Raw genomic sequence first — 12,155 nt, 5'->3', positions numbered from 1 at the left:
CCCGCCACACACACACACACACACACACACACACACACACACACACACACACACACACAAACACACACTCCCCATGGTGCATGATGGATTAAAGTGGATCACGGATCAGTAACTAAGGATTCAATATCACAACCACAGGGCCAGACTCAATAAGGGTCAGAAAAGAAAAAGATACCAAGTCTGATAAATGTAATCAGATTCAAACAGACGCCTAATGAGTGATAATCCACTGATCTAAATCATTTCAGAACAGATTGGGTCCAAACAACAGCGTGCAAATAGCACTTTAATCTGCCCTCATCATTTTGATCAGTATTGGCAGTGTTTTAAGGAGAGAGAGAGAGAGAGAGAGAGAGAGAGCAGGCCCGGGGGGTAGCTAACAAACATAGGAAAATGTGTCTTTAGTTCACAGAGATGGGTGCAGATTATTTCACGCGGATCATCGGCACAGCACTGTATGACTTGTCACTTCAAACTGTGCTCTGAAACTCGAAAGGCTACGTGCTTTTTTCATCAAGCCCCCACCTTCAGTTTGTTGAGTTTCAGACTGCAGGCTCTTCTGTCCGGTACAGCCTGGATGTGGAGTGAGGCATGGCCCTGGAGTGCAGCCAAATCACTCCAATAAATCACACATTGATGGTGTGACTGTGTTATATGGAAATATAGCAGTCATTTCCTCTGTAAATTTAAAGTCAAGAATATTTGTAGCCTTTCGAAGTGGTGGTTTTGGTGACAAATCTTCTGGCTAATGTTCATGTGAACATAAAAATGGTCCTTAATAGGGACTAGTTTTTAGCCAATCTAGCAGCTCTTTAGATGGCAGTTTGGTTGGTTGGTTGGTTGGACAGTCGACCACTTTGGTCCCAACTGAATTTTGAAATATAATGAATCTCCGGATATGTTGGATTGATGGCCATGACATGTTTTGGACACATTCATGGTCCAAGGGGCATGACCTCTACTGACCTTGGTGATCCCTGATGTTCCTTTAACACCACCAAGGGGATGACATTTTAGTTTTTCAGGTCAATATTTGGATTTGTCCAAAAATACCTGCACATGACATTCACCTCAGCCTCAGCTATACATTGTGTTTAGTGATTATTAACAAATGTTAGTATGCTAGCAAAGCAAACTGAAATGATGGAAAGGGTGAACATTACCTGCTAAATGTCAACATGATGGCATTTGGGGCATTTTTACCTTAAAGTAGGGGATGGCGATGTGGAGAAAATCAAATATCACGATAATTTTTACCAAATACCTCGATATCGATACGGCAACAATATTGTAGTGTTGACTATTGGTGCTTTCACAAAATATGTACACAATGAGATTTTTGATGAATAATCATCACTGATGTGGATATAATGACTAAGTGGGTAAAGACAAATAATAGAACAGTTACAACAGTCTGAAAGGTTCAGAAAATGACATCACTTACTGTGATGCAGCCTTTAAAACCAGGAAGATGACCATTATTCCTTATTACAATGAAACAATATCCAAGATCTTAGGCAATATGTAGTCTCATATAATGAAATTGGTGTAATATCAATATATTGCCCAGCTCTATATGTATATATATTACTTTGCCTAAGCACATCTTCATAAATCCGCTACAGCCAAGCGGCTTTTGTGAACTTGGTGTTGTTGAACCATAAAGAGAATTTGAGATTAAATTAAACGTTTTTCCAGACTTTCATGTTTTCTTTGCCTACCACAAACACTTTTCCCTCTGATGTTAACACAGGTCACCTTGCTTAGCCTGAGTGCACATAACTGAATTGGATTACAGAATATTGGGGTTCAACGTGTGGGCCCTGTGTGATGATAACACAGGGTATAAAAGGTAGGTCACAACATGCCAATTTGACCATTGTATTAGGAGGTTTGTGTAAACAGCAGTGGCCTACTTTCCGAGACCTTACTAAGTGAATTCTTCTCCTCATTCACTTTAATATTTCACATTATGAATTGCAGCCAAGGAAGATAATCAGAGTGGTTAGGCTTTGCCCTACTGTGAGGAACATCAGAACAAAGCTGTCAGATCCCCATTAGCTTTCCTGATGGAATTATCAGTAGAGATTCAGTGACACGGACCGAGGTGCCTTTCAATCTGCATCCACAGACAGCCCCAACATGTGACTCCTCACATGCTAAGATCATACCCTTTCTTTATTTGATTTTGCGTTTGCCTGTGGTAATTGATTTTTGCCTGAAGGAGGGTTATCGCCGAGGCTCTGAAAGGTCAAGTGGTGCATGCTGACAGTTCTATGCTGACAGTGTGGAGAAAGGCAGACAGAACTCACACAACCAAGTCTATTTGGAGCTAAGAGAGAAGGTGACCTCATTTCATATCCACCAGATAACTCGTCTTTCTTCCCACTGCCACTGTGCTGCACGCGCACAGATCTCACCTAGTGGTGCATACAGTAACCCGGCTGCATTGAAACGCAAACTCTGGATAATTTGCTCTTTCTGTGGGTATCATTAAATGTTGGTGTTTGGTATTCAGATGCTATATTCAGAAGGCCCCTAGCATTGCAGAGGCATATCATCCCTTTGTGCAAATGTTCTGGGAAGTTTTCAAAGGCTTGTGAGCTTTAGAGAGAGGGAACAGTGCAGCCTTTGATCTGTGCTGCTGTCTGTGGTGAAGATGTACAGGCCCTGGCCCTGCGATGGCACAACAACACTATACCAACAATCGCTGCAGCCGCCCTCCACCCACCTACGTCCCCACATCACCCCCCCCCAGCCCTGTCCAGGCACAATGGAAACAAAGGGCTAAAGGGGCTATAGCAACGCATGATGTATCCTTCCACTGGCAGGGCCCGGAGCCCCTGTACCCTCGTAAATCACCTGCCTAACAATGAGCCTTAGTTTACCCCCTCCCTCCTCCATCTTCCCCTGTCTTGTACCCTCACTGTTCCATCAGGAACCTTCTCTCCTCCCATAAACACCCTAATTACCTTGGTGTGAAAGTGCCTCCTTTGTTTATATTTGAATGCCAGACTGTCCCAGTACCCTCTTCCTACACTACTTTCTTTTACTTTCTTATTTTATTTTCATGGAGCAGCCTGCAGAAAACTACAAAGTTTGCTGGGCCAAAAAGAACGTTAATCTTATGATTAAAAAATTCACGCCGTTAAAATGGGTTTGTATTAATGTCGTTAATAACGCGTTCAACTAAAAGCATTAATTAAAAGTAATCCTGGTTTTGAAGCCATTGACCAGACATTGAATGTAAGGTGCATTTGACAGGAAACTGTACAGGCAGCAACGGAAACAGGAGACACTTCAAACCAACTTTACGGTCTTCTTTCTTTAAAATTATGCAACATGGCTCAATCAGCTAAACAAATATTAAACCCAAAATTTAAAATGTAGCCGTAGAAGATTTCCAAATACTTGGTGTCGACAATTATCTGAGCTAGGGTGAATCCAAAAATAGATGTGGATACAGACAGCAGCTTTAGGGCACACCCCTACTTAATTTGACATTCTTGAGCTGCAAATACTTCTGCTCACATTTTTAAAAAGTTGTTTCCAACCTCTTTTCACGTTTGAGCCATTAACAAAGCTTTAAGAAGCATAAACCACTTCTTTCCACTACGTTGGCTTAAGCAGACCCTGCCATATGTTATCTTTTATTCACTCCACTTCAACATTAGCGGGCGAGTTTGAGGCGATGGCCCATGAATCACACTGCTAACTACTCACGGTAGGGAGTAAGTCCTTTCTGGGTCTCATCTCAGTACAGGCACTGACATGGGGGGACAGGAACTTTTACTTTTAAGGTTAGGGTTGCGCATGTTTTCCTTGTTGAGACGAGCGGGGAGAAAGAGGTTTGAAGGGGAAGCAGCAGAAAAGCCTTTTGTACTGCGGGGCTATTTATATTCCTCTGGGGCAGCTCAAACCTTCATCTTTCAAACCAGCTGGTAGACTTAATGCCTGTCCTGGTGCACCTCCCTGCCATTTGATCACAATCCATTAAACCATTATGCTTAATAAAAGCACTAAGAGGGGTATCTGAACTCTGCTCTCATATGTTTTACCAGACACACTCTCTGTGTGCTCTCATAGGGGAACAGACCGACTCAATATCTTCGAGGGGAACGGCCTCAGTTTCTGGGACTTGAAGATGACCGTGGTAGTCTGAGTAGACTGTTGGGCTTGGTAGTTAGGTTCAGAGAGTAAAGTGTAGCCCATGTGTTTAAAATAAAGCTGCTTACCTTAAGAGGACCCCGGTGCCACCTTTGGAATGCGACCTCACCCTTCCCAGTGTCCTCCAGGATAATTAAACAAGGCTGGATGCTGACCCCTTTCAACTGGAAAGAACTAAATCTAAAACAGTCTTAGAACTTTTAAGTAAGGCTGGCTGGAGGTGTTCTTCAAAGCCTTGATTTAATTATCCTCATGTGTTTAACATACTGGTATGACAATTTTACAACATGACTTACAAGCATATAAAACGTTCATTAAACAAAGAACAGTAGCAGCACTGAGCGTTGTTGTGGTTGTGCAGGAGTAAATTCACACTGTACTGGACAGAACATTCCTCGAGACTACGTTAAGTGAACGTTTCTTTTCAATTTCACCCCAGTGTATTCTTTAATAAAGGCTAATGCAACGTGAATATTGGTCTGTTAGGAGAGCACATCAAAGAGTATGAGCTCTGCTCTCCACAGTATAAACCGCAAAACTGTGCCTCTTGTATTATTGTCGATCAGCAAATACATGCCCACATGTCAACTGGACTTGGGATCTAATTTTCCTGGAAAGCATAAACTCTACATTTAAGAAATATAGCTAAAGCAGACAAATCAACTAGTCTGAACAAGTCAACAAACTAAGTAGTCTATGAATCTACTCAGAAGGAGCAGCCATGCAGTAACTCTCAGCTGGGTACTTTACCTGAAACTATCCTAAAAACTAAGTTCCTAGTTTGATTTAATGCTAACAGAAGGAAGCCTTTTGGTATGAGCTACCTTCAGTAAATCCTCACTCTTCCACCTGTGAGCATTGGAGGGATTACCAGCATGTGAATTCTTTGCAACAGAGGTACGGTATGTGCAGCAACAGTAGGCAGTATAACACGATTGATAGCAGTTAAGTCAGAGCCACACATACATCCGTTGACTTTGCACTCTCACTAACTAAATGAGCTCGGCCACTGCCTCGGGCTGAGGCACATTTCACTGCTGGACAGACTATAAAAAGATTAAACATCACCGATTCTGGAATTGTTTGGTTTCAGAGTTGCACACACATTTGTCAAAAAATCCTGTAATCTGTCTTAAAGTGAAGCCAGGCTGTGGGGCCCTCTTCATATTTTGGCGCATTTAAAAAGGATAATGGGGCTTGGTATGGGAACTGTGTCACATGGAGTGCCTGAGAGTGATTCTCGTTGTATAGAGGGTGATGGTGATACCGCTGGAATGTGTGAAAAGACGGCCACTGCTCTCGACAGGCTCTTTCTCCAAGTGCCTCATTCAAGCTCATCATTATGTGCTGAATAATGCAGAGCGTCCTCACACAGAAAACAGCCGTAAAGGATGTACTGTATGTGCAAGCTGCTCGTAACGACCCATAATTACGTTTCTTGTTAGGCGGCGACCTGTTGTAGCTTTAGTGATTATCTCGAAGGGACAAAGTATAAAGGCGCCAAATTACACGTGAGGAATCAGGTATGGGCTGGTGGATGGGTCAAACACACACACGGCTTTCACTCAGGAGTCCGTGATTCATGTCCCACGTGAAACTGTAAGTCAACTGTCACTTTTTGAAATTACCAAGTTTTCAAACCTTAGTCTGACGCAATGACGTTTAAATCAGGAGAGACTTTGTTGCAGATATGCAAAACTTTATTAGTAAGTTACATGTGAACAATATGAAATGTACAACAATATGAAACGTACAAAGTCTTAGATTAGACTACATTGTATAAAATAAGTTTTCAAGGGTTAGGGAAACCCAGACAAACAAGTATTATTATCCATGACGTCACGTTCCGACCTTATCTTACTAGTTTTACGTGACTCATTTTAATGCCTCGTCATGTTTAAAAACGGCCACTGTTCAACAGTAATAGAACGGTCATATACTGTACGTATGTCGTTAATGATCAACCTATTCTGTCATTTAGGAATGAAGACGTGTTAGAATAATGGCATATGGCTTTAGTTGAATCGCAATTACAAATGCAGCTGTTGTTAGTCACTTTTTTCTTTATCTATTAATTTCCAATAACACAAACTAACAGAAAGAAGCTGATTGTCTGATGCAGAGGTTTGCAAACGTGCCAAGAAACTGTGTATCATGAGCCAGAGTTAAAACATAATCTCAGGCATATAGAAAAATGTAACTTTAAAAACTAAAAGATTTACTTTTAGAACAACCAATAGAAAGACTCTGTTATAAATCCAGAGGGTATGTTCAACTGAAATGGTGTAAAAGTTGATGATTTAACTGCATGTCAGACCCAGACTGATTCTGTTGCTCGTGCTTCATTCAGCGTCCCAATAACGCATGACAAGATGAAAAACTCGGAAAAGCATAATCCAGTTACAGTTATATTAAAAAATCTTGCTGTGCAATTACAGTATTGTGACATAAAAAACAGAAAATAGAACCTTTTCATTTAAAGTGATGTCATTTAAACAGAGCTTTATTTCCCTAAATGAAGGGAAAATTGCCTTTTTGCAAGACAAAAGCCCCAAGAGATTGGACTCTAATCCTCTGCATCGCTGAGTAGCCACTTTAGTATAGATAGTAAGAGTCGCCAGATAAGGGATTTTTTTTAAAGCTGTGCCATTGTTGGAATAACAGCAGTTAGCCTGATTAGATCACCTTGGCCCTGTAGATTCTCACACATACATTATGGGTTCGGCAGGGCCCCGACATTATGCACTGATTGGCTTAAGGAACTTAGAGCAGCTCAGTCAGTATTATCTTTAAAATCAATTTTTTTTTTTTGTGGACCTGCTTTATGTATGATGGAATATTTGGTTGAACGTATTAAAGGTTGAAGGAGGTAAATTAGGGTTTCCCAAGAAATGTATTCTTGGACAGAGTGGAAAAAGGTTTGAAGTACTTCTCAAAATGAGACGCCATTAAAGGCTCCTTTGAAACTGAAGATTATGATAACATAATTTTTTTGTAATGAAATGCCATATATATTTTCACACTTGCCGCTCCTGCCTACACTCTACTTTTTGTAGCTGCTTTTGCTCCTCCATCTCTCTCTCTCTCTCTCTCTCTCTCTCTCTCTCTCTCTCTGTTTTTCTATATGCATCTGGCATCTTGAAGGTGAAGAACATGATTTTAACAGATGCAGCTTCATTGGAGGTGTCTGGCTGTCAAAGCACACCTTGTTGCTGAACATGAACCTCTTTACCATCTGTTTCACGCATACTCCCTGACAGAGGAAAGCTGACTTCAGGAGCTTTGATTCCAACTGCTGGATTATTCATACACCTTGTACATTTAATTTACAAGTCCCAGGTGTAGGTTGGCTAGACTTAAGAGAATATATATAGCTTGTTTTGTGACCGTGTGCATGTATCACCACCCAGTGATGTTAAACACATTCCAGGAATTCTTTTAAAACAAAATATTGAGTACACTTTTTGGGATATTAAGTTTGCCTCAACCTGTCCTGTCTATTTTTACTTTTTTCTCTGTGAGTTGCATGAAAAGAATGATAGCATTTTTTTTAAAGCCATGCTATAACATGGTTCTTAGGATGGCAGTCAGTGGGTTGTTCCCCAACTTTGTTCCAGACCATTTAAAAATTAGAGTAGCATCAGTAACATCCCCCATTGACATTGACCAAAATATTCCAAATAACTTTGATGAAGTGAAAACACACAGCAAGAGGATCAGAGTTTAGGATCAAAACACCGAAAGCACTCCAAAACAAGTTCACGGCTATTTTAATGTATTTTAGTGTACACAGCGCCATGGTTAGATAAGCCTGTCATGATTGACAGGTCAGAATGTAGCCCCTAAAGAATCCCCTGCTGAATCGTCAATTTAAATATAAATCTGACCAATGTTCAGGAAATGACATCACTTTACTGTAATGCCGCCTTATAAACCAGGAAGAAACAACACTTTTCTATATTACAGTATGACAATATCCAGAATCTCATCTCTTGATATCAATGTAAGATCTACCCTGAAACTTGGTCCATTATTTTCAAGACTGGTCTAGACTGGTCCCTTGTACCACAATGAGGTTACCATTGGTGGTTTTAAGTGAAATATCCTGACTATTAAAGAACGGTCACATGGATTGGCATGATATTTTCTGTGCCCATCATGATGAATTGTGATAACTTTGGTGATCCTTAAACTTCCCATCCAGCGGCATCATACAGTGAGATAACATTTTAATTAGTAACCAACCAATGAAGAACATTCCCATATACCAGCTAACACAGGGGGTGGCAGTAGCTCAGGCCGTAGGGAGTTGGCTTGGGAACCGGAGGGTCCCTATTTGGACCAAAGTATGGTGGGGGACTGATGGCTGGAGAGGTGCCAGTTCACCTCCTGGGCACTGCCAAGGTGCTCTTGAGCAAAACACCAAACCCCCCTCAGATGCTCAGGGACATCTCTCCAATGTGTGTGTATTTCAGGCCTGTGTGTAATAACAACAAAGTGTAAATTGTATTTTCCCCAGAGGTGATCAATAAAGAGTATAAATCATAAGTTCTAAATATATTGGCATTTATTAGGCATAGTGGTGCTTTGAGCCAAATGCTAATGTCAGCAAAGGCAGTGGAATTCTTGTCTTGTTTAAGTCTAGATGGCATGGGTATTTGGCAAATGTTCCTACAAAACAATAATCACAACATAAACCTATAAATTGGATCTAGGCAAAACCCATTTACAGAGGAAATAAAGAGTAATGTTTCCTTTCTAATCATCCCATGAGTATTCTAAAGCACTTAATGGATTTTTAAACAGGGTTATAAAACTCACTCAGTGCTTAAATGGCTTAAATGGAATGTGATATTGCAAATCTCATAAGAGAAAGAAATGCACCACAGTTAAAGTTTTAAGTTTTTTTTTTTAAACCCCTTTGGGAGACCTAATGTTTGGATGAGTTCTTAATGGTGTTGTTGAATGTAAATAGTACATGTAGCCTAAGGGTGCATGGTGGACCAGGTCTTTTATTAAGAACAAATGGAGCAGTAACTTTCGGGGAGATGAAATACCAGGCTTGTGGAATGCAAAACCTCAGCCATTTCCCCTCCGTTTGGGATTTCTCCTTTCTCTGTTTTCTTTTTTAAGTCCAGTCATTCCTCTCTTCTGTAAGTCCAGACGTCTCTGAAAGTTGTCCTCAGTTAAGCTTCCATCTATGTTAGTAGATTAACATTCCTCGTCGGTCTTGGGCACAGTCATTGATATTTGAATGTGAATTCTTTCACGTACCCCTCCCTTATATCAAGTGCAGTGAGAGGAACGGGACAAAGAGGTGGAGAAAAGGAGCTGTGTGTGCATGGGTGTGTGTAGGGTGCAAAAATGTGCAGAGTGTTGGGTGCCTTCGTCTCACCAGGGCCAACTTTTGTTTTGTGTGTGAGCCCCAACTCCCCCCCCCCAACCTCCTCTTCTTTTTTCTCGTCTCTCTCTGTCAATGCCAACAAGGGGGAGGGGTCGACGGATTGACAGACAGACGCAGCTGGAGTGCATAGAGGGAGCTGGTCCCACCCCACTAGGATGCCAGACATAGACCCAATGAGAGAGAGAGAGGGAGCTGCTACACTTCCAGCTCCTGCTGCTTGTCTGGGAACCCTCCTTTCTAATAACACACCTCCTTTTCCCCCCTCTCTCTCAGCCACTGAGGTTTTTGTTCTCCCTCTGGCTAACTTTTTTTGTGTTGAGTGAGTGCCCGTGTGTGCAAATGCAAACTGTACGGTTCAGCTCCTTTCCTTATTTTTGGATTCCTGCTTTCGTTGGGGGGGGGGGATCCGTCACATGCACCGGCTGCCTTTGCCCTCCATCTCTCTCCTTTCCATACATTCATACAGCATCTCTGCAAAGGAGAAAGCTGGATCCCTGTTCTCAACTGTGTCCAACCAGCCTGAGATAGGCAGAGTTACACTGGATGTAGGGCGCATTTTACTTTCAAAATAAAAGCATCATCAGTCTGCTTTCATGCCCTATGAAAAGAAGTGCAAGCTTCTGCTGGAAATGATCCAAGCCCGCCAGAGTGAGTGTGGTCAAGAATCCAAACTCTTCTAGTCCATTAGACATTCCTGAGTTAGTTGAATGCCTACTGCAAAAAAACACATTCATTAAAAAATGACTGTCATGAAATAGTTATATACACTTTCTACTTTATTATAGGTGTTTAGATGAGTCACCTGTATGCCTCACACATGGCCAACATTATATCAGTGTCATTGGAAAAGGACCTGGACATAAAGTTTCAATGATGGATGAGTTCATGATAGTTTTATTTTTCAAATTCTGGAGGTAACTTTGTTTACTCCTTTCTTTAGTGAGGGCCAACCGTTTTGCAAGAAATCCCATCTCTAAATGTGTGGGTGCGATGGTATTAAACTGATATGTTTTTACCTAAAAACAAACCCTTTATTGACAACAGACTTTTGTATGTTTGGTTACATAAGATGTTTTAGCTGCTATTAACAACGGTTATGATTCGTAATTAGATTGGTTGCTTTTTTTGCTGTTACCTTATTGCTGAATATTAGTTGAAGTGATTTGGGATCTGTTCTGAAGCAAATAGGTAAGAATATTGTCTTGTAACAACATAATGTCAACCTACAACTTGAACCGTAAAAATATTCTCTGGTTGTTTCAAATGTAACCTTTCTTTTTTCTTTTTAGCAGATATGCAACGTATCCGTAAAGTTGTCTTTTGCGAGCATGTGCGATACTCGTACTTTTATTGTGAAAGGCCCAGCGCCACACTTCCTGTATCGCGCTAGCTAACTGCGTGTAGCTCGACGCAGCGGAGCAGAGGATGGCTGCCTGCGTCTGAGCTGCTGCCTCGCGCACAGAGGGAGAACTCCACGGAAATAGACAAGGAAAGCGTGAGGAGACGAGAGGAGGAGAGGAGGGAAAGGAGAAGTTTTCCGACACCAGGAAATAGTTGTCACACGTTTCCCAGGGAGCTTTTAATTGCTTCGGGAACGAAGGGGGGGATTTTGGACGATGCCTGCTGAAGTGAAACAGGTTAGTCTCCTCTGTCTCCTCTGTCTCCTCTGTCTCCTCTCCCGTCTCTCCAGCCTCTCCGACTCTTGTCCTTCTCCTAATTGTTTGGGTTTTGTTGCATAGCCTGCCTATCGTTTTTAGCCCGGAACATCACTCTTTTATGTCTTTATGTAGCTGATTTTAATACACGAGAGCAGATTTATCGTTGTCCTTCAGGGGGATAGTGTGCGCGCATGTGTGAGCGTGCAATATGGATGTGTAGTCTGTGTGTGTGTGTGTGTGTGTGTAAAATACATGCTGCTGGGCTTACTGCAATACAGTGGAGAGGACGATGCACTTCCACCACTTAGTGACCATGTCAAGCTGTAAATAATCATGACCATGAGGAATGTTTAGTGTGTGTGTGTGTGTGTGTGTGTGTGTGTGTGTGTGTGTGTGTGTAGGTCCCCCCCAGGGATGGTGATGGGGGGGCAGCACTTGCAGTAATGCAGTGCTGTGACTTACGAGTTCCCTGACACATTCATGGGCTTCCACATGTCAGTGCCACATATAGAAGGACTGGTATGACCATGGGACAACCGGCGGAGTATCGAAAGTTTGTCCCTGATCTCCGCCCGCGAGCCTCCGAATGAGCCCAGGCCGGGATGGACAGCCTAGAGAGACATGGCATTAAACTCTTTTGTCTTTCATTTGCACCGATTCCACAGGAATGTGCTTTTGTTAGCGCTGGTGAGTGTGGAACTGTGCCCGTGTGGGCGTGTGCGCGCCAGACCAGGATGTGCACACATCATTGGAAGTGTTCCCTGTTTCTGAAGAGCATCCACAGGCAGCCTACACCAGCACAACGCTCTCCTCCCCGCCGAGCTTGGCAGAGCTCAAATGCACAAAAAAGGGAGACAGACATCCAAAAAGAAAGAAAGTGGAGGGGGAAAATGTGATTGAATAAGGTCAACTTCTCCTCCGTTGGG

General features: G+C 42.2%; 1 protein-coding gene across 22 annotated transcripts in view; it reads left to right on the top strand.

Annotated features, from left to right (window-relative positions):
- The window catches only part of arvcfb (ARVCF delta catenin family member b), a 207,133-nt gene that overhangs the window by 89,665 nt on the left and 105,313 nt on the right, over nucleotides 1–12,155 (top strand). For 3 of the 22 annotated variants that reach the window (XM_034871073.1, XM_034871072.1, XM_034871065.1), the window contains exon 1: nucleotides 10,967–11,208. The exons of the other annotated variants lie outside the window; for them this stretch is intronic. In XM_034871073.1, coding sequence (XP_034726964.1) covers nucleotides 11,188–11,208 — 21 coding nt within the window. In that variant the 5' untranslated portion in view covers nucleotides 10,967–11,187. Of the gene's footprint in view, nucleotides 1–10,966; nucleotides 11,209–12,155 lie in introns of those variants that run through there. 22 annotated transcript variants of the gene reach the window in all.

Source organism: Etheostoma cragini, chromosome 5 (assembly GCF_013103735.1).
Source record: "Etheostoma cragini isolate CJK2018 chromosome 5, CSU_Ecrag_1.0, whole genome shotgun sequence".
NCBI classification, from domain to species: Eukaryota; Metazoa; Chordata; class Actinopteri; order Perciformes; family Percidae; genus Etheostoma; species Etheostoma cragini.
Note: the sequence above shows the minus strand (reverse complement) of the source record. Positions and strands in the feature narration are given on the sequence as shown.